The following is a 23,698-nucleotide window of genomic DNA, read 5'->3' on the forward strand; positions in this document are numbered from 1 at the left end:
CTGGAACAGAATTTGCTTTATTCTCAAAGACACAGGTTTTATTAAATAGCTGCAGCTATTTCCACATGGTTGTACAATTTTGCCATGGGAACCACCTGCCCTCTCTTTAGCTGGGTCTGCTCTCCCCCATTTAAAGGAGAGTCTTAACACATTTAACAGCTAGTGTAGTCTTACAAAAGGTCTTTGACCCTGGCTAAATTTGCACTCCGGCCAGGGCATCAACGTACTCTCTCGCAGCTATTCCCAGGCTATGCAACATACTAAAAACTTGCTCTGTAAGCAAAAGTGGGCAGATGAATCCATACATAGGCATTCAATTAAATTATAAGCTAAGTAGTTCTAAAACAAGATATATTTGCAGTTTCCTGTTTCAGAGAACCTATGTCAAAAACCAGCTTTGAAAGCCTACAATATTTAATACATAGCTCACACAATATTTAAATTTTCATGCAAGAGTTCTCATATTTTCATTTGTTGTTTGATCCTTGTTGATATACGCTCAGTTATCCTGGATGATTATGCTACTGCTGATTCTTTCAGAATGTGTCCCACACACAGAATGCAGTCATCCTACAACGTCAGGAGTTTGTGTGGATGGCTATGTGACCAGTTCGAATTTGACATAGCCGTAGCTGCATTCTACAGTGGATGAATGGGGTGCCGTGTCTACGGCATGTGTCCACATATGTGGTGCGATTTATACAAACCTTAAACTCAGAGTGTATCTTCAATGTCACTTTCCTAGGTCTACCAAGGCGATCGGGTGGGTGTTCAGGTGCATCCTCTGGTGGAGTGAACATACTACTATTGGAAGGACATGGCTGGTGGCATCTTTGTGTGCAATAGGTAGATACATTAAACAGACATTGCCACTTGTGGCCTAATACCAATTGTATTGTTTCTCGTCCCCAAAAGAGAGAAACCGTCTAAATGTGTCATGTTTTTGGCCTCCCAGGGCGTCTTAATGCATCGCAATTCCTACTTCCCAAAAACCATTTAAGTGCGTACTGTGCCCTATAGCCCAAGTTGAACTTGTGCATTTCCTCTCCATCACCAGTGCAACCTATGGGTTGAGCATTCTGGGTGCTTGGGTAAGCCCCTTGACAATTGCGTGTGTGAGATGACCTGTTCCCAATTCAAACTGGGCACGCTACAGTTGCTATCACTAGTGGTCTGTCTAATCAAGCATACTATCAAGACAGTTTTTAGTGGCCACGTTCAAGGTGCAATCAGATTTCCAGAAGCTGTTCAGTAACCAGTTTGGCCCAGTTACAGAGTTACTGGACCAGGATGGAGGTTGGGGAAGGGAGATTGATGTAGGATTGCCTGGGGGAGTGGAAAGGGGAGAGTTTATCATGGTGTGCTGCTGTGAATGCTGTCAGCTTCTGCTGAGGATTGAATTTGTTGGGCCTGGGCCAGTACATGAGTACAAGGAACAGTCAAAAGATTGTGTGGAAGAGGGATTTCAAAAAGAGGACGGAAAGAGCCTGGTTTTGAGGGCTTTCCTGAATGTGAGGTGATTATCAATGCTGCAGATGTGGAGAGGGACAGAGTTCCAGATGGTGGGAGCTTGGATGGAGAAGGAGGTGCAGTTATATTTGGCGATAGCTAGTGTAAGTGCTGTGCTGGATCTGAGGATCCTGGAGTGTTGGTAGTGATTGAGCTTATTTTATCTCTGTGTTGTGGATGGCACAGTGAGTAATGCACTTGGCTTTAAAGGTAGTCTGTCAAAAAATAGGGAGCCAGTGGAGGACTCGAAGTAGGGGGCTGATGTGGGAAGGAGGTCAATGAGCAGGCGTGCCACAGATTTTGGTAATTTCCTAAATTGGAATGGTGGTGCACCTAGATAAAGCCAGTTTGCATAGTCTAAGCGGGAGAGGATGAAGGTGAAGATGGCAGAGATTCAGCGTGGATAGGTGAGGTATGGGACGATTCGTCCGAGGATGCATAGGTGGCGGAAACATGTTCTGGATATGGAGTTGATGTTCTGGATGTGGAGTTATGTGTTGGGAAAAGGATAGATTAGAGTCCAGCGTGCATCCAAGGTTTTTCACTGAAGTAGAGGTTGCCGGGAGGAGGCCAAGAGAGGGAGGCCAGGGGATTGGTTGGCGAAGGAGGGCAGTTTTTCGGAAAACTAGGATTTCTGTTTTTCCAGGGTTGAGGATGAGGTGGTTGGTCATCATCCAGCAGTAAATATCCGAGAGGCATGATGAAAGATCGGGCAGTGCCTGGCAATTTTGAGGATGATCTGGCTATCATCTGAGTAGTTGTAGCAGGTGGGATTGTGGTAGCGGATGAGTGCGGGGAGTGGGTTGAGATAGATATTGAAGAGGAGGGGGGATATGTATGCTTCCTGCCGAACCAATTTCAGCACTGGATGAGATGTGGAGGTGAAAGGGTGGAGGAGCATGAGTTGCAAGTGATCAGAGATGAAGGAGGAAATCCATCTGAGAGCAGGGTCCTTGATTCCTAAAGAGTGTAGCCTGTCTAGGAGTATGGTGCGGTCAATAGTAGTGAACGCAGCAGAGAGGTCAAGAAGAAGGAATACAGTTCATCCTTCTGCGTCCGCCGTTAGGTCGTCCCAGACAGACACTAGGGAGGACTCAGTTCCACAGAGTGGCCGGAAGCCGGATTGGGCCGGGTCAAGAAGGTTGTTGGCTTCAGTGAAGTGGCTGAGTTGCTTGCATGCTGTGTGGTCCATGAGTTTGGCCATGAAACCGGTGTTGGAAATGGGCTGGTAGTTCTGGGGAATGAGAGGGTTGAGCACAGGTTTTTGAGGAGGGGTTTGATATAGGAGGGAGTTGTGGGGTTTGGGCCGTCTTGAAACAATCACATTCTACCAAGGGATGTCTGTTGCTGGTCAGATGTGGGGAAAGTAGCTGTCCAGGACTGAAGAGCCCTTTCAAGTTTGAATGGTGCAGATCCTTTCCATTGGTGGGCTAGAGGCAACCCCAGCTCGAATTTGGGATAAAAAGAAGAGTCAGGCAGCCGTCCCTTAGAACATGCTTTGGCACCAAGACACTTACAAGGAGGAGTATCCAACTGAAGATGGAAATGAGAGCCAACCAGCATTGCCACTGTGCCATGTCCCAGTGAAGACTTGCCTCGCTGCATCACTATCAAGCCCTTCAATGATGATTCGACCCTTTGGCTGGTGGGACATACCAGTCAAACCTCTCCATGAGGATCCTGCCATCAGAGACCTTCTGAAGCGTCCTGGCACCCTCTTATTGGCTGACCAGCTTCCCCCAGGGCATAGAATAAAGATACTTTTGAATCAGTGGCCTATCCAAAATAAACAACAAACACATATTATCTAATCACCTATCGGCCTAAATGAATATTAAGGGCCAACCGACCTTTGTGGGTTCCGTTAATGGTTAATAAAAGTAGGCGACGTGCGAGTGATAAACGAAATGGGCCCTACGAGCTCGGATTTCTGCGACCCCGCATGAGCAGCGACATTCTGAAAAACATACGGCGTCTAGCGCCCCTCGGCTAGCCTCGTGTTTGGGGGCGGGGTGGATGTGCCATCTGTAACCAATTCCAGAGCTCTTAAAAAGAAAGATGTACACCCCCCACTGGAATTTCAATGTCATGTCTTTACGTTTAGAAAGTCGCAAGACTTTGTTCGGCCGAACATTAACAAAACGTTCACACATGGAACTTTGTGCTGAATCAAAGTAGATGGTTGTGGATTTTGTGTCTCTTCCTGAAGTAACACTGGTGTACAAAGTTATACGGATTTGTAATACACATAGTTATGTGGTTCACAGAGAACAGGCTTGAAAGAGACAGGCTGTGCTCCCCTCTGGGGTTTCCAGACCATGGTCTGTGGAGGAAAAGAAATAAATGGATACAGGAGAAAAGAGGAAGTAGGCAACAAACAAACGTTTGGGGTCAATGTGGGGTTTGTTTCCGGCTACAGTCATGTGCACAATTACGTGAATATGTACCAGGAAGTACAAAACTCACTGGAACATCCCAACAGTCAGTCTCAGAACACTCAGACAGTTCATGCACGCACCACCATTCAGCATTCCATCGGTCATCCACACCGAGCATCATTCATCCCCACAACATGAAAGGTCACGAAATGACTTCCCAGTAATGGGGAATGTAAAGCACCCTCCTCAGACAGAAGAACCTCCCCACTGTAGCAACTGCACACACAAGAAATGACAACTTCACACCACAAACTCGCACGTAGACTGAAATGGCACGAGAACCAACGCTGCTCAGCTTCATCAGCTCTTGCAAACTATGCGCTCGCCCCATCCAAGAGTACACGTGGAACCGACACAAACTGCAGGGTTTACAGCACACTCATTTTCTTCCCAAACATTTCCGAGGTTGCTCTTTCACAACTGTCCTTAGTACAGCACGTGAGAGAAAATAGTCTGCAACCAGAGGCGGTGCCATGGGGAGGGGGTGCACGCTGAGGGGGCTACAGCCCCTGGTCTTTTGGTTGTAACCCCAGATAGATGCTTAGGGCCAGCAACCAAAAGGCTAGCTAGCCCCGAGCCCCAACAGTCCTGATATTAGCGTAGCCCCAGTTCTTTTCCAGAGCTAGCAACACCCCTGGCTGCAACCCTCCCATGTCAAAGAAAGTTCTTTGAACCATGTGCCCTCTTACCACCAACTCTCTCGGTAAACATGCTTTAAGCACCAAATGCTTTAGTCATCAGACAGCAGCAAGAGGTTCTAGTAGCACCTTGGCCTTCCCAAATCCTATTTGCACTTACCCCACCAGAAAATTGCCTTCAAACTCATGCACCAAAAATGCTCGACAAATCATGCACCTCCACACTCCGATCACGGAGCGAGCAGAGTAAAACACCCCATTGTGACTATGCTCACCGGCACACTGTTTGGAGCCTGATAATGCATGCGCACAACCCTTTAAGCTTCCTGGTCCAACACACTTGTGGCTCCGTATCAGACACTCACATATTCCATACTCCTTGCACCAACACCACTGAAAACAAATGACTTGCCCACAAGACAGTAATATCTTCGAAATTGAATGGCAGAATTTTTAAATCCATGCTTAAATGATACCACCTGCCAAAAATTCCTTTCTTCCCAATATGCACATAATCACTTCAAGAAGTAACTTTGACATACACTTTTTATTTAATCTATCTCTAAAGCACTAGATTCCATATCAGGCTATACCACGCTATCATTTCGACAACTTGAAACGTTGGTTTCCATAACTCCACCAGTTTCTCAAGTTAAATCTTTTCTAAAATTTGACATTGCGTAACATCACTAAAATTATACCAGCTCGATAAACTGACATTTGCTCAACTAACTTCCCTCCCCTAGCAATGATCCCGCTCCATGTATTAATAAAGCTATCCCCATGCTTAAAGTTTACACTATATTATATACACACACACACACAAAACTAGAACAAACAAGGCATAAAATAAGCAGTGTTGCACAGCAATGTGCTATGCAATGCTGTAGGTTTGCTAATTCAATTGACACTTGTGTAGCAAAGCCAGCTATTTAAGTTACCCTGTTCAATGGGAGAACAGCTCACCCTGCATTCCTCTCTTGCCCCAAGGACTCTCTTCAGCCTCTTATCCCTGTTCACTCAAGTTCAAATGGGCTAATGGGGAGAGAGTGCAGGAGCAATTATCTCCTCCACTCTTCAGTGCCAAAGGCCTGTGTGGGAGTGCTAGACAAGAATGTTTATTTTTTTCATTTTCAAATAATTGCAAACCAGAAGTAATCGTGATGATAGTGGTATTAAGCAAACTATGTCCTGTCTGGCTAAGACCAGTATGTATTACTTTATTTTTTACAAAGACAGTCATGCAATCCCATTTCGTATCATGTAAGTTGTTACATAAAGCATAATTACAGTATTGCTACTGCTGAACACTGCATTGTATCCATGCTTTAGAGTAAGGTTTAGGTTAGTGTCCCTAAATCTCATAGTGTCAACTAGATTTCAGTTTGTTGGGAAATATGCATCATATAGACGAGAGAATACTCTTGAAAATGTACATGATCACACAGCCAAATGATTTGGATGGCAAACAATTCTGTGAACTGCTGGTTGTATCCATCTTTGGAACTTGTGCTCAACCCATGAGCTGATCCCATACTCTTGACATTCTATCTCACTGTTGCGGTATACCAGCTACCCTGAAAGTAAGGAGGATTGCAAATTACAATATTTCTCCTAGTTTGTCCAGTTCTCTACTTGCTACACCATCCACTCTGCTTAGTTTTACTTTCTTTCCTCTTACATAATGAATGCAGAAAGCCAACTACATGTTTACACAAAGTAGTGATCAATAGCATCGAGTCTATAACATCTACAGATCTACTGCAACACCACACACTGTAGTTATCTTCCAGGGCTCACTTTGCTCTGATTACGATTGCAATATATATATATTTATTCGCACCTCCAGGAGAGAGCTGGCCAGACTGTTTGCAGAGCTTTGTTTATCATATATTACTGTCAATTCATGCAGCTAACCTTTTATATTTTACAGACACTCATCAGGGCCGCAAAGTCTACTCACCCAAATGCATAGTCGAGTAGATTTTATGAAGGGCGAGTACCATTTGCAGGGGATGTCTGTAACTTTGATTTCAAATATGTTTCACTGTGCCTGACTAGCATCTGGGCTGCAGAGGTGTCCCAGCCATTAAGTGGGTTTGTGGTGACATGCAACAGTTTACAGAAAGTGCATTTACATTGACTTACTTGAGCGGTACACAAAAATGCTGTATCGTTGCTCATTTTGAATTTTGGGTACAAGTCACTTTCGTTGGCATTACAAATATTAGTACAACATTGCTAATCAAATGGCTTTGTTTGCTAACCAAGAACATTTTCATTAGCAAACTCTGCTAATCAATTTTTTAAATCTAATGTATGTCTTGACACAATTCCATGAGCAAGCATCACAATGACATGAAGTCAGCCAGCCACTATTTGTAACTCAGTTTAATGGTCATCTTTGCATTCTAAATATTGCCATGATCTAACATTATCAGTGCACCAGGTCCTGATGTGACTGTACCAAAAGTGGGTGTCGTACGACCCTGTAGTACATTTTCCTCTGGTAATCTGCAAAGTGCCTGTGCATGGTGTTCCTCAACGTCTGTCTCCTTTGTGGAGTAAAATATAGCCCCCGAATGTCAGAAATAAAAAGGCCAGGCCAGTATTTAAGAGTGACCCCAATTAGTGCTATCCATTGGAAAATGCAGGCCAGTCCCATAAAACTTCTTTTTCTGACTTAAGGCCTAGGACAAGAACAGAAATGGGCCTCTTTCAACTCTACCAAAATGAACAAGCGCTCGAGTGAAGGAAAATGTGCCTGAAAAATTAAAATTGCTAGGATGTGTCCAATGCACGGCAAAAAAGACATCTGTGGCTGAAAATGCTGTTTTCATAAAATATGAAAAGCTACACTTTCTACTTAAAGAGACAGATCGCAGCGTGTACAATATCTTTATGCAACATGAGACGGATTCAGGAATCTAGGTGAAACCGAGTGTGTGACATTTCACACAAGGGAAAAGAGCATTTATTTTCAACAGCCAAAATTACTTTAAATGGAAAGGATTATTTCATTTTTGATATTTGAACACGGGTGCTCTCTGTTAACTGGCCTGTTTGGTGAAATTCTGAATGTACCTTGGGGTTAATATTGTGGAAGCAAAAACTATATGTTATAAACAGCAGGTTTAAATGTAATTTACTTTGCAACTGGGTAAACATAATTCCGTGCAAAATGTCAAAAGGTTAAAAAACATTGGTTGACCTAAAGCACTACTTTAAGAAGCATGGATGCAGAGGGGCATTTCCACTGAAACGACTGTTGGTTTGGGCTCTCTAGGAGAAAGTTGTCTGGTTTTCAATTTAAAGGACGAAAAAATATAAAGAAAGGATGGAGGAGGGATTTCAACTATAGTGAATTGTTGATAACACAGTAAACAGACACAACCTGTAAGGTCAGGTGCCCCATAAAAAGTGCAATTCGTTCTGAACAAAGACCCTTTGAAATCTGAACTCCAGGCTTTTTTTTTGGAGCAGGGCCTACCAAGAAGAATGTCTGGTTGTCAATTAGTTGCTGATAGCAGGTCCTGCAGAAGCAACTTTGAGGTCAAGCTTACCATACAACTGTACATTAAGCAATGAGCAAGGACTTTGAAGTCAAGCAGAACAACATGTTAAGATAAACACGGATAAACCAGATGGCTGGTCACATGGTTTCAAGGAAATGGAAACCTACCTACCGAGGCCATTTTATTCCCTGCCAGTGATTAAGCATGGAATACAGTATTTCCTTAATAAGAGGAGCAGCGTGTGTCCAATAGAGCCCACGGCAGGTTCAAATTAAACAGGATTAAAAGCCCACTGTGACCCTGTAAAAACGGAATTTGTGTGATGTACATAGTTTAAGTTATGTGGAAAAGTATGATTGTTGGCATTTACATACACCTGAGCAATGGGAGGGTTAGCACGGGGGTAGATCGTGAATATAAGCACTAAGTGGGAAATGGGCCCATTTTGAGATATTTCGTCACAGCAGAAAACCGAGAAAAACTGTAACTCTGCTCAGAAAGTGTGTGCCCAAGTAAAATTTGTATGGCCGGATTTGCCGTAAAATATAGAACCCATATATCATTATGTAGTTATTTGATAGACCAAGGGAATTATTTCAGTATGAGATTTTTCAGAACAAACAACGCACATATCCTTGTCAATTTGAAATGATGTATATATTCCCCTCCCTCAGCTTACGTCATATATCTCCCAACTTTTGGTCCTGTCAGCAGCCAGTGGGGCGTTCTGGTGGGAAGTGAAGGGAAAATGCTAGCCAATCCTGACTATGGGAATTATTACAAGGTTGCTGGGTCACTAGCCTTAGAAAAGGCAGGTTTGAATCAGAACTGGGCTTTTGTGAATTTTTCCGGTAGAGGGCTGCTGCTGGACTCTTGCGAGGAGCAACTAGCAGAGAGGCCTCAATCCTTGCATTGAAGACAGTGGCAGGGACATAGATAAGCTAGCTGGGACCCAAACCAGAGGAGCAGAAGGAGTCTGGGTGCAGGAGGAAATCCTAGACTGAAAGAACTTGACCAGATTTGTGCCGTCCTCAGTTGAGTCCTGCTGTTTTCCCGGACCAAAGCCTCCCATGTATGTAGCTATCCCAAAGCCATCAATTGTGTGGCGAGTCACCTGCGTTTATCCCTTTCCATTGGTGGGTCAAGGAGGGTTTGAAACTGGGCAGGCTCTTCGCACCATTTATTAAATCCATTCAAAGTAAATTCCCCATAGAAAACCACCCTCTCTGTTGAAATTGCATTGTGTTTGGAGCAGCCATCCTTAAACCTTTCCATTAAAGTGTGGGGAGGGGGAAGCTGTGTAGATCCTTTACACATTGGATTAAAGTAAATCAATTAATTCCTATATAGAAAATCACGGATTGAGCGTCGTTAGAATTCAAAACTAACAAAATTCATGCCTAGTGTGTTATAGCTGGTATAATCCATAAATACTTGCTTGACAGTTTCTGAAATCTTTCACTTCTATACAAAACGAGCAAGGGTTAGGGGGGAGGGGAAGGGTCCATAATCCCATGAAGAAGTAATCCATAAAACACCACCTTTCAAATTGGAGGGTGTAAAACGAAATTCCACATTCATTTTAACCCAGAATTATTAAGTATTGCATCTCATCTGCATGTGTGTTGCAAACATTTTCTTTAGTTTTTATTTTTCTCTGACCTCACGCTGTCAAGTCCTGCCTTCTATTTTCATGTGTGTTGGAACACGATTTGCATTGGAATTCCTTTTTCCCAACCTTGCCTTTTAAATCAGTAGCAAAACAATGTTTCCATTGTGCTCACACTCCTTGCACCTTGCCTTTCAATTAATGCGGTCAGATTTAATTGAGGCCTGGAGGGTGGGGTTGCTGGGAGAAAAGTATTGTTTCAAATTAAGTTATTTCTGTGGATCTTGTGTGGTATTGGGAACGTTTTCTATTGGTTACATGAAATTAAATCTGTGAAAGCTATTAGCTCATGTTTCAGAAATTCACCTGTACAACCGAGTCATAGTTGTGATTTTGGCTGTTGCCACAGCATTGGTGGCTGATGTTAGCTGTTGGTCAAATCTTGATTAAATTAAGAAATATATATCCTTACTACAACCGGCCTGGTTCCTACTCCACTGGTGACACTGGGTATTTGTCGGGGTTGGGTGCGAGATGGATTGGAGATCTCACCAAAGTGAACTTGAGGGAACAGTGCTTTATTGTGCACCTCCCTGAGTGGAGTGTGACCACATAATAACCTGCAGCACCTTTGCCAAGAAGAGCTTGGGCATGGTGGCGCCTACCGCCAATTGGTTACTCAACAACAACGTCAGTGTCCTCAAAACCATGATTCTGCCCTTCCCAAGGATCGGTTGTACATTCCATGTGGTTCATTAGATCCCACCAATCCCCCTTCTGTGTACATGGCACAGTGACAGTTGCCAGTGTATGGTACACCTGTGATACTTTGGCTTCCAGGTTCCTTCTTTGTGCCTAGAGCACCGACAGGTCGCTATTGTGGCCAAAATATAATGGCATGCAATATTGCAGTACTAATAACCGTTGCCATTTTGAACAAGATCATTAAGGTCTGGAACAGGGAGAGGAACATCAGGATATGGGGTCTCTGCTGTAAAAAAATGAATAAATAAATATTTTAAAAACACAGCCCAGCAACAATGATATGAAGAGAAAGGATACTGGATTGCAATAGTAATTGCCATGATATGGAGAGCAAAGACATTATGACACGCAAACGTCTGACTACAAGTTTGCAACATCCAGCAGCAATGTTGCGTGTTCTTTGTCTATGCTGGAAACAGGGATCGGAATTAAGATTCAGTTAGCAGGAGTTAAAATCAGCTCCTGGGTATCAGGCGTCACCCACTAGGGAGGAGCCGCTCCTGGGGAGCCAGGAGCGAGTACCCTGCACACTGCAAATACAATTTCCACGTGCAATGCACATTTTTACTTTTTGTGCATGGTGTATGATTCATTATGTTTAAATATTTACTAGATGTGTCCTAATTATTTTTGATTAGCATTCTCAAATACTCAAAGTTAATGTCACAAATGCATATTTGTACGGCACCAAATGCCTGGGGAGCCAAAAGCAGCTCCTGGTAGTTGCTGGTTTCAAGCTAACCAGTCTCTCCTGGGATAGCCGCAGGAGCTAAATAACTCCCAGCTCCCCTCAATTTCGAACCCTGGGAAATTCTACTCTGGGACCCCCGCCCCCCCAAAGCCCCCCTCGCAGCCCCCCTCTTGTGGGAACAGTGGATGTGGGTGGCTCAGAAGGGCAGTGCCCAGCCCGGGCAGAACTTCGCCAAGCTCCACATGGAACACATGAGTGCCCACAGAATTTTATATTTGAAATATGTCTGAAAGCAATTCACGTATGAAACTCGTCTGCAAACTGGTCTCTCTGCTCATTACATTTGTCACAACACTCACCCGAACACTAAAGCATCTGCAACCCACAACATTGCCTGTTTATGGGTGCAAGGCTTGAGCTGTTCTGCTTGAGACTGGAGCTTGTAACTCACTCAGTCCTCCTTGCAAGTCTCCGGACACACGCGCAGGCATGCAGCTCCCCAATGCTTCAGCCCAATTCCACCTCAAACTCCTGCAAGCCTTTGAAATCGAGCAACATCCAGCAGCAGTGTTGGCTGATGCTTTCCTCTGGGCTCGGTTTCAGTCCACAGCTACTTTGGGTGGGCCTCCACCAGCCTTGTTTTAAGACCTCTGCTTACCAACTTCCCGCCCTCTGCTTACCAACTTCCCGCCGACACTTTTGCACTCCTTCTGGGCTCAAAAGGTCAGATTCTCAAAAACGAGCAAAAATAAAATCGTGATATTTGCACTAGTTTGTGAAATGAGCAGGGGACCTTCACATTGCGTTAGCAGCAGCCCAAATGATGTGCTGGTCATCCCCCTCGAGTACATTAGCGTTGAGGGGTGTCGGGCACGTCTCGGACACTAATGTATGACAGGCTCCTAGCACCCATACTTGTATTTGTTATTTATTTCTATCGCGCACCTAACCCTAAGGTAACTGGGCGCTGGAAAACTTAAGATGTTGCAAGATACATGCTTACATAAATAGGCATACATAGGAAATCAGCAAGTAGATCGACCAAGGTTACAGAAGGTCTGGACATCAGATAAACACAGTTAAGGACATAAACATCAGAACAATGAAGATACAACACAGATCCAATGGCAGCCAGAGGCTTAAGTTGTTGGATTTGTCACTGAGCCAGAGTTTAACTCTAGCTTTGAAGGGAATGAAGGAAAGGTTCCGTTCTATTGGTGGGAGGTAAGGAGTTTCAATGGTTGGTGGCTTGGATGGGGAAGCTGGCTCCACCAACAGTTTTTAGGTTGAACCAGGGAGGTGTGTTTGGGAGGATCTAGTGGGTCGGGCTGGTTGGAATATGGAGAACTTGTCAGAAAGATATTTAGGTGTGCATATGAGTGCTGGAAGCGCATTTCACATATACCAGGCCCTACAGGGCCCACCATTCGTCATTGCGAAGAGAAAAAAAACACACACGCAAAGCGCAGATTCCTATCACTGTTTGGGATATAGAAATGCAAGTAGCACAGCAGAAATTCATACCACTGCTGTGCCCATTATAAAAAAAAAAATAAAAAAATGCATGACAGGGTCAAGAAAGACTGCGCTTTCCCCACCACCTGTTGCAAACAGGCACAGCCGTTTGAGTTTAATTTTTGCACATTTCATAGCACACCCGGTTTGTGATATTCGGGCTATGCACTGAAATGCGCTGAAATGCCCCGTTATTTGCGCAAATGTTGAAAGGGAGTGGGAATGGGCATCTGACACAGGCATACGTTCAGAGGCCCTTCGTGAATTGTTGCAAACGATAAGATGCGCAAGTGTACTTACGCCAAAAATAATTGTGAAAATCTGCCACAAAGTATGCTCGTTTCCAGCACGTAGCATCACCTTCTGGGTGCCAACAAGCTGGCTTCCTGGCATAGCCAGGGTGCTCGCTGGTAAGGTTCCGTGTCCTGCTTGCAAATCACCCCCACCATGGCTGCTCTGCACTCCTTTAAATGCTGGCTGCTCCTGCCACACTGCATCAACCAGAAGACGCTCAGTAGTGGAACTCCCCCTGTGCAGCAGTGCCCTACGGCTCATCACGGTACTTGTGAACACCTGGATTGGGTCTGAATCAGCAGGTGCACAAGACAGTTGGAGCACCAGCAGTACCTAATCACTGCTTGCTTCCTTTCCTGCAAATTCTATGCAATCCACCCACGCACTGAGAGGAGACCGTGACGGGAGCATGTTTCATCGAGATGACGTGGGTTTCCAATGCTACGCTCTCGCCCAGCTAGGATGCAGTTGCATCTGATTGTATAGTCGTCAAAACATTTTCTATACAGAGCTTCTTCCCGAAGGAACACAATTTTGCCTCGTGTACAAAAAAAGTGTCACATTTCTACAAACTCTTTTCCTCCTACTCCTCTACCAACCACCTGGCTCTCGCAACCTTTTCTTCCATGAGCTGGACCCTTTCCTCATCTCTCTCGTCACCAGAGACCCAGTCATAGTCATGGGGGTGGCGGGAGGGGGGGGTGCAGGGGGCGAATGAACAATCTCCCCAAAATTACAAGGGCAACAAAAAACCTCCAGCTGCATTCCATATTCTGATCATGTTTTGGTCACTCTCCACAATCATTAGACCCACAATCGTGGCAACTCACTTAATTTCATTTTTCTCTCCTCCTCCCTCGATTTGTCTAACCACTTTGTTGACCCAGTTTACCAATCACACCCTGACCGCTCTATTCCACATTTCACCACCTGTCCATCCTCGACGCTCGAAAACTCAGACTGGACTCTATGCACCCCTACCTAGACCAAATCAAGACTTTCCTTCAAGGTCTCTCTCCACCTCATTTCTATGAGGCACTGGCATTTCAACTCTGCTCTTTCTCCTCCTCACTATCAACTTACAACTTTGTTAGCGACCAAAAACTAAGATCTGGCACAACCTGATCACTCAACCTCTCCCTCCCTCATTACCTTTCCTTTTCTCCATCACCACTCATCATTGCCACCTATCCGCCATCTGACTTCCAGGTTCAGCCGGTGCCCATTCTCCAGGCTGTCAACACCTTCTTTGCTCTTTCTGCTCTCGTCACACCACAAATAGTCAAACAGCTGGAACCCCTGCACTGATTGTACCTCTCTTGACCCTTTCAATTTCCTCTGGTATCCTGGCAGCCTGATTCAAGGTGGCCAATGTCATACCAATTTTCAAGAATCCCACTGACCACCAACAACCCAGGCAATGATCAGCCAGTCTCTCTCTGCTTCTGCTATATTCAAAGGTTCTTGAATGTGTATTCTTCAAACTCATCATTGACAACCTGGAAGCCAACAAACTCAGCAGTGGCTGCCAATCCAATGTGGGTTGCTCAGCAGACACAGCACTTACCCAGGTCTCCAACTCCCTCATTACAGACACCGCAAGCTCTGTGATATCACTGCCCTTTTCACCACAGCTAACAATCCCTCCCTTCTTGAAGCTCACTTGCATCTTGGTTTTATGGCACAGTCCTTACTTGGGTGGCCAGCAACCTGCCTGATCAGTCATTTTCTATTTCATGGACCATGATACCTCCTCAGCATCCCCTCCTGGCAGGGGTACTGCAAGGGGATGTGGGGGGGTCGGGGGGGGGGGGGGGGTTTGGTCCTCTCCTCATAACATTCTACACCGACTCTCTAAGCAATTTTCTTCTCGGGTGATTTCTCATACAAATTTACAAAAGAGATCGAATCAATTGCTCCTTTACCTCTGTGCCATCATCTACATCACTAACTGCCTATCTGCAATCCATCACAGGATGGCACCGAGTTGCCTAATAACTTCGGTTTATCATTCTGCCTGCCTTGAATGCTGCACCCTGTATCCCTTCTTCTATATCCTTTCCCTGGACTGCTTAAGCACAACTCCCAAGGCTCACAATCTAGAGCATGCCCCAGAAGGAGACCTGAACATTCATCATTTCATTATAGCCGCTTCTACTGGTGCCCACTTAATCGCCTAAATATCCGTCTCCACCTCACTTTCCACTCTACCGACACACTCGTCGCCACTATGGTTTTTAGCAGGTTGAATTACTGCACCAGTCTTGTAATGGGATGCCCCTTTACTATTTTGCTTCTCTCAACAAGGAATTCGCCTTTTCTACCCGTACCCTCTATAAATCTTCCACAATCCTCACCAAACACTTTACACCACATTTTGCGAGTGGCTTTTCAATGGGGAAAAGAGGCACACTCAAAGATAAATAATTTGCTCCTAACTCAAAATCATTGGTGGGCTAGCACTCCCCTTACCTGGCAGAACCCATAACTGGATGCCTAGCACTTTGACGATGCTCCCAGGTTCTCTGCAACCTAACCGCCCCCCATTCTCCCTGTGCTGCCTCACATCCATCCACCTCCTGGCTTAGCATCACTGGAACTCTATCCCCCATGAACTAAGGACATCCCGAAAGGGACAGGCGTCAATGTTGCCATTTGAGGACCACTTTCTCCCTAGGAAGAAGCCCCGTTCCCACAGTCTTATATTATCTTCTACCCATTCCGTAAAGCTCCCCAACCACCATCAGCACATAATTGCCTTTGCTGTCCCGATTTACTGTATCCAGCTCCTTCCCCACCACCAGCCGATGTAATATATATCAACTACTGCGTCATGACTTTGTAAAGGTTTGCAAGTCACCCAGCAATGGGCAGCTTTCATCCATCAACATATCCTTTGTAAAGTGCTTCTTGGGACAGCACTTTTTATTTTAAAATAAAGGCTCATCCAGCTCACCCATGCATCAATACAGCATTCATCCACCATTCCCAATTCCCACAGCGTAACATGTCACAACGCAGGTGTTGCTGTGGAGCCTTTCTGAATGTGACCACTGGCTGAGGGGGGTGAGTGGAGTAAAAAGGCACGACGGTGCAATAGATGCCACGCAGACCAGAAGCCATGTACAAACCATACGCAGTTTTAAGTATACAACACATGTAATATTCCTACCCATTCCAGCTGGTGATTTGCTTTCCCAGGCCTCGGTGATTTAGACTGTGTATACCCAGAGGAGTTAAACCTACTCTTGTAAATTGAGTAATCTGAACTAAAAACATAAAAAACGGGGTGAACGATTGTCACCTTGTACAGGGGGTGCATTTGTGCGGAAGCCTCACCCTGCGAAAAAAATGGTGGAGGACAACCTTGGTTAAAAACTGGAGCCTAGGGAGGGTGTTTTAGTACTCGATGTGGTGCATTTGTGGGTCCCAGGTATTTCAAATGTGTACCGTCAATAGCTAAACAGGCTATACTTAAAAATATATTGTTTTTTTTTAAACTCAGAGCAGTATGTCGGCGTCGCCTGGGATGCCTGCCCTCTGCTTATTGCCTTGCTTACAGACATGCAGTGAATGATACTCCGGAAGCTCAATTTACATAATGTTACTTTCTTTTTTTCCTTATTCTGTGTAGGTATGACAAACAGAAAAACATGCAACAGTTCAGCCTTAGTTTTGTGGCATCCTGCCTGAGAAAGGGATATACGTGGTGCTGAAAATTAGCCGCCAAAATACTCCTTCGCCAAATAACATTCTAAAATTGAGCTTTTAAAAATCACGCTTCATGTCAGAGGCCACCCTGTAAAACCGGGACTGGGATTCAAACCAGTGTTGCTCTGCATTGCCTTGCCTTGCATACAAGACAAATGCGTTACCACCGAGCTATTCTGCCAGTCCTATTATTGGGGTATTTGCTGAGTGCAGACCTTGTGACACCGCAGCTCAGTTCAGGAATCGTTGTCTCAGTGCTGGTTAGCGGGTTTAAAGCACTGGTCGAGGTCTCTCGAATTACGTTAGCGACTGCGGTGTGACAACAGTCAGCAGTGCAGTCGGTTGCAGCTCGAGGGGCTTGACTGTCCTTTAAGGCAGACGCTGGTCGATGCACTCCTCCTAGCTTCTTCACTGGGCTTGTGTTGTCCTTTAAGGCGGACGGTCCAAAGCAGAGGCGAGTGTTGCAGGCAACGTCCTTGTCCTTGGTTTGGTTCAGAGTCTCTGGCACTTCCCACCTAGGAAATTTGCTTGCAGAGCCTAGCCGGGCATGCAGTTTGCTGGCTGGGTACCGGTTCTGGAACAGCTGGAGGGTGCTCTGGATTCAGTATCTCCCTTTATTCCCGGGGAAATGTTTAGGGGAGGGATTTTGCTTCCCTCTTTGGAAATCCTGGCCTTCCTTCACTGGCGGAAGCTGTAAAACAGAGGGTCCAGATGAGTTTCTCTTGTACTCCTTCATATGATCTGCCCAAAAGAGGGGCTTGGCCCTCTATTAAAGCCAAAAGGAACACAGTGATTGGTGGAGGCTAAGCCTACCTTAATGAACAAATCCTGGGTCCCCACCAACAATCTCCTGTATGCATAAGTCCATAACCAGGGCACTTTGCAACAGAAAAGGTAAAGGATTGAAAACATGTAATACTAAGTCTCACAAATCTTCCTGTCTGTTATGGATCAAAGGGTCCCTCTAGTTAATGTAGCCCTCTGTGGTTCCTGATTTCAGTGTCAGGTCTCCCTTGAAGCTGCGGCGAGAACAGACTGTCTCCATCAATCCACATACTCATACCTTCTGAATGGGGTGCCCTGTGGAGGTTGCCTACTGTAAACACATAGTCCCAGACATGACAGGTCACTACCCTTGATACTGAGAGCCGGGAGCTGGCTTCAGGTTGACACAGTGCATATCAAAGGTTGTTGGGATTTTACTGTCCTTTGTTAGTCCTGCGACCAGGCCTCCTATGGGCCTGCTAGAACTAACTGATTAGTATGCGAAGCTGCCACCAGCAGCTAACAAAGGGCAGGGCGGATCCGTAGAGCCTTTGTTAGTTAATTAGGCTGTTTATGGCAGGAGAAGGTTTCGCCCTCTCCCTTCTGAGATGCTTCGATGTACTCTTGGCTGTCACATTCCAGCTACATATGACAGAGGGTGGCGGCTGAAGTCTGTGTCCACCCAAGTACACGGGGTCTATGTGTGTGTTGTGCGGTGAGCATAGGAAAATGTGTGCGGATAAGCCCCACCCAATTTCTGGAGGTTGATCTACCATTATTCAATTTCATTTAAAATATCAAAAAAGACCAGGCGAGCCCACACCCACCATGCGGATGGTCTAATTCCTAACAGACCTCCCTTTGGGAATCAGAGGGCGTGAGGAACTAGGTGTAAAGGAAGAGCCATTCCTTGAAGAGCAGGGTCTTGACCTCCTTCCTGAAATGTAGAAGTGAAGGGCAAGTCTGGTGTTGAAAATATCATCCTGGCTGGATATTTCTGGTTTATTTTTTCAGAAAAATAAAAAGAATCTATATGCTTACAATGAATCAAAGTGGTCTGACTGATCTGGTGAAAGGCCGCCTGACAATGCAATAAGAAAGCCCCATTCTTTGCTTAATTAGACACATTTGTAAACAGGAAGAGCCACCCTATCGTCATCATAGCCCGTCGCTATTTGCACTCCCAACAAAATGATTTTGGGATATCAAGTATATTATATGCACGTAATCTAACAAATATTGCTGTCCTCCGGTGTACATGTTTCGGGGGCTTTTCCAGGCGCACCTTCAAGGAGGTTGAAGGGGCTATAAAAAGGTAACCTAGTACAGTGATGTGAACCAGTTATGACTAAATAGTAAACGGTTTCTTGCAATATAGCATTCGCAGGTCACTACTGAACAAATTGGTGTGCCAAATACTTAGTTTACATTGCGCTTATGGGCTGTGTGCTGCTAATGTGCCATTCTGAATTCTAAATGAAAATTCCACAGTTTGCGTTTGCTGTTGTAACCTATTTTGTGCCTATGCAGGAGGGTTGCACCAGGATGTTGTTGAGGGCAGTGATCCCTATGCAGCGTCAATTGACAGCACTAATGCAGCGCTATCATCTGCAGATGCTTCACACAGACTCTACATAGCAGTGTAGGTAGGAGTAGGTTGAAAATCCTCTTGGGGGATCCCTGGATGCTTCCTCCATCGGGCCTCTGTATCTCCGCGGGTTACTGCCAGGGAAGGAATTGGGCTCCAACAAGACGGACCTGCGCTCCGGTCAAAACTGTCTTGGAAGAGCAACGTTCTGTGGAGACACGCAAGTTTCCTGACCGCTGTGCTTTTGCGAGCAGAGATATGCAAGCCTTTACAAGCAGCATCCGAAAGACACCCTTTGCTCACTAGGGCAGCGCAAACTCAAACAATGAAATTGCCCAAAGCAGTAATATATATATATATATATATATATATATATATATATATATATATATATATATATATATATATATATATATATATATATATATATATATATATATCTTGTGCTTGCCACACATTTTACTGTCATGGTGAGTATTTTGTCAGATGAAATCAGCACCTTACCCAGTGTGCATTGAATGTTCAGAAGGAATGCACGTTTGAATTACTATCAGATATTTTTGTTAAACTGGTGGTCATTTTTATGTTTCCAAAAAGCAGCTGGCATCCGATATTCATGGCACCCACGGCTCTGCCTCGTCCCACCTGCATCCCCCTCTCCCGGCACGAAGCGGGGAGGGAAGGGAGCTCCCCCAGTACATTCTGTCAATTTCCAGCACTGGTTACTGCCTACCCACTCTCACTGCCCCCTCGTGTCTTCCTTGTCGGTCAAAGCTTCATGTGTTCTCATTGGGTGCATGTACTTTGAAGCTGCAGCTTCTCTGGGATCCCAGGAGGTGTGGAGACCCGTTTGCCACAGCAGCCTTGCTCAAGCGCAGCTGGCTCTCTCTCTGCAGTCTCCTCGACTGCACCCAGCTTTTCTCCACCCGTTTTGGAGGCCACATCATAGACAAAGCTTCTCCGTGCCCAATGACTCACACTCCCACTTCCTCATTGCACTCTGAACCCTCCTGTGGCCCTTGTACACTGCAGAATCCACCTCCTGCAAAAGCCACCAGCAGTGGAGTAACTTTGCTGAAAATGTTGGGGGGGGACATGACATCTGAAGAAAATGTGCCCAAGCCAAATTAATGGGGACAAAATGGTGTGCCATGAAAGTTGGGGGGGGGGGCAAACACCCCTGTCCCCCACTAAAATTACGCCTATGGACACCAACGCTCTCTATCCGATGGTGGCTACTCTATGTAGATAAAGGCAGAAGTTTAAGATGGTGAACCCAATAAAGAAGCACCATTTAGGGAGGATGATACCAATAACGTAGGTGTGCCCCACAATGAGAGAACGCAGTTAAGGGGGACTGGACTGCCAAGTAATGGGCAACCCCAAAAGGGGGAGTATGAGGCCCCTCCGATAGCTGAAACGAAACACTGTGTGCGTTGTGGTTGACTACCACCATCAATTGCAGGGTCATCGCCAGGTTGGGAGGTTCTGCACGTTTAGCAGGGTGACCTTATCGGTCTGCCGATGACCCATCATTCAAAGTTTCTTCTTCGCAAGGGAATTGGCGGACACCAAACATTGATACCCCCAAGGTGGACTTGTCACAACCATTCAGATCCTCCTCCCTCGCGTGCCACTGCCTGCCCCCTCTTTCCCGCCCATCACGTCTACTCCTTGACTCCATCCACTCTTGGTAAACCCACCGCCTCGGGGCTTCCCTCGTGTAAAGCAAAGCCGGGATTCCTCGGTGTTTATCGGGGCACGTAACAGGGGAATGCTGCAAAACCGGAATCCACAAACATCGCCGCCAAGATAAAGCCTACGCGCCTCCACCTGGCAGGCATGAGCGGCTGCACACATGTCAAGCACCGGGTTTCTCCTCCCCCTTCCGACAAGGACATGGCCCCCGAGGCACCCTTTTTCTTCGACAGCATTTTCATTCGCCGCTCAGGCTGGGCTCTCGAATGCTGCACCTCGGGTCGCTCGTTTCCTCTGATACGGAGCTAAAGTAGTGTTGCTTGTAGTTGCGGGTGTGCTGAACTGGCAGAAAGAACAACATAAATCGAATGCTGCATGCAGTGGGCGCTCGGGGTCGGTTAGGGCATATGGTCAGCGGACCGGCCGCTTGCGTGCCTTTTTAAGGCAAGATCGGGTGCGCCGGTAGAGTATTGAAGTACTCTGGCTGGGCTATATGCAGGGGGGTCGCAGCACTCAAATAACATGAAAGATGTACATCAAGGCCACGTTGCATGACTGCCACACCTGGATGCGGGCTCCAAGCGCTGGAAGAAGCCAATCACACGTGTGGTTGCTGTATTCAGGTACTTCGGTAGACCTGAATGCAGGCCACACAGCACAACACTGACCCATGGAGGGGCAAGGGGGCTCAGTGAGTGCCCCAGTCGCTTTACTGAACACTGCAGGGATGTTGTATTTCAGGACTGTAGTACACTGGCAGAGCGGCCACCGGGAGTCGGCACGAAGTGCTCCGGGGCAGAATGGAGGCTTACTAGCAAGACTGCGTGTGTGTGTGTGTGTTTGGACTGGAATGACATTGCGCGGAGGGTGTCGGCGCTAGACTAGCGTAGAGCGCCGCAGTTCGGCAGTCAAGTCCACTGGCAGAACCATGGAGCCGTGTCAGCGCTGGAAGAGCAGGGAGTGCCGCAGGTCGGGATGACAGGGACATCAGCGAGGCTGTGTGTGAATAAACTGCAGTAACAGGGAATTTAAACACAGGGGTCAGGTCCTGAAAAAACAAGTGGGGGCGGTGGCGTCGCCAGACATTAGCAGATCAAGGTGCCCTCTGAATAAAGTGTGGGGAATTCGTACATCCGCGTGTACACGCAACCCGAGCCCTGCTTCTTAAATACACATATGCAGGTACTAAAGACTGCGCATCATGGTGCTAGAGGCGCCTTCTTCACGGGTGACGCTGGCACACCAACCGCTAGCGTGCCACCCTCTGCATGCTTGCGGTGCATTTTGTACAACAGAATCAGGCTGAGACACAAACCCACCTTTCACCTGGCTCTCGTATTCCGCCAACACGCCTCGCTCCTTCCGTAACTTCACGTGCGACGACATTCTTCTCCGTTTTCAAAGCCTCTTCTTCCAGAAATTAAGTATGCGCCTGTGTTGAATTTCCACAGCACCATGTACAAAAAAAATACGTCGAGTCTCCTCGGTGTCAGACGCTTGCCGACACCTTTTATGTGGTCCGGATGCTAACGGTGGAATGGTGGCGAGATAGCACTTGAAAAGAAGCACCCATCCGTATATAGCACTTCTGCTTAAGTCACATAAAAAGATCCATCGGAAAATAGGCGTGCATTGCTTACATGGTCCAGAAAAAATATAAAAAGACAGGAGGGGGTTAATACAAGATGCAGGAAGCAAACCGAGTTTTCAGAATGAACGGGTTCAGTTGGCGAGATCGTGCAAAGGGCGAGACTGGGGCGTGTTCAATTAAACCGAGGGTGCACATTACAGGGGGTGGCGCATGAAATGCGATGGTGCAATTTTAGGACGCGGAGTGTGAGGGGGTGCAGAGATCGAGATGCAGAGACTGAGGGCGTACACAGGCGAACGCGTGATTGTGCAAATGGTAAAAAGATGCCGAGAGTGGAAATGTACAGCGGATGCATAGACACTAAGAGGGTGCAAGGGGCGAGTCTGGGGCAAATTATAAAATAAGGGGGGGGGGCTGAGAAGTGTGATATAACGAGGTAACAGAGAGCAAAGGGATACAGTGTGTAAAGCTGTAGTGAGAATGAGACCGTATAGACGGGGCTATACTATGGTGTTGTTGATATTGTGCAGAGGGCAAGATGGAAAATAGCGCCAGCCTGTTTATTCAGATAGAGAGATGTACAACATGTGCGACACCATCGCATATTAGGAGCAAGCAAAGGGTGCTTTTTCTGAGGTCCGTTCTGCAGCTGATGGAGGGTTCGCCCTCCCAAGTTGTGCAGTTGGTACTGGGCGCTCCCACCAAATAATGCTGTAGATGCTTGGTGTTATCTCCCCAGTCTTAATGTAGCTGGTGCTCCCTCCTCAGCAACAATGCAGCTGATGCCGACTATCCTTCCACAGCAGTAATGCAGCCACTGCTGTGTGCGCTTCTCTCTGGAGTATAGCTGCTGCTGGGTGCGTCCCCCCAGCAGTAATGCAGCAGAGCTGTCACAACAGCAGCACGGTTTGAACAGAGCTCTCACCCGCGACTGAGCATTCTCCACTAGGCCCCGCCTCCAAAGGCAGCTGCCCAACTGCCTCTCTCTCTCCTGTGCTCGAGTGCAGACGGAGCGTTACTGCAATTCAATAATGTGCGCTGCCAACGCCATGGAACTAGAAATAGGACACATAGAGACGGGGAACGTGAGTAAAACGTAGCGGCCATTTTCGAACGGGCAAATCCTGTACAGGATGACTTATGTGATCGAATAGCAGCCAATGGAGGGAAAATGCGACGGTCATTTTGGGAAGGGACATTTTTGACACAGGTTGTGTTACAAACAAAGGAAGAAAGGGAAAGAAACGTGAGAAAAATAGGTCGCACCAAACGTGAACGTTCACTTTTGAGTCAAACATTGATGCCCTTTTTAAACAAAAAACTTTCTTCTGAATGTTTCAGCTTTTGTATAACAGTATGTTGATTACTATA

General features: G+C 46.2%; 1 protein-coding gene across 3 annotated transcripts in view; it reads right to left on the minus strand.

Moving 5' to 3' along the window:
* ARHGAP4 (Rho GTPase activating protein 4) overlaps positions 1-23,337 on the minus strand; it is a 593,975-nt gene extending 570,638 nt beyond the window's left edge. For 2 of the 3 annotated variants that reach the window (XM_069645408.1, XM_069645407.1), the window contains exon 1: positions 22,056-23,337. In XM_069645408.1, the coding sequence (XP_069501509.1) occupies positions 22,056-22,122 (67 nt within the window). In that variant the 5' untranslated portion in view covers positions 22,123-23,337. The remainder of the gene's footprint in view (positions 1-22,055) is intronic. The other variant, XM_069645411.1, reaches the window with a different exon arrangement.
* Between the last annotated feature and the right edge of the window lie 361 nt (positions 23,338-23,698).

This window comes from Ambystoma mexicanum, chromosome 2p (genome assembly GCF_040938575.1).
Source record: "Ambystoma mexicanum isolate Mex_15411 chromosome 2p, UKY_AmexF1_1, whole genome shotgun sequence".
Lineage (NCBI taxonomy): Eukaryota > Metazoa > Chordata > Amphibia > Caudata > Ambystomatidae > Ambystoma > Ambystoma mexicanum.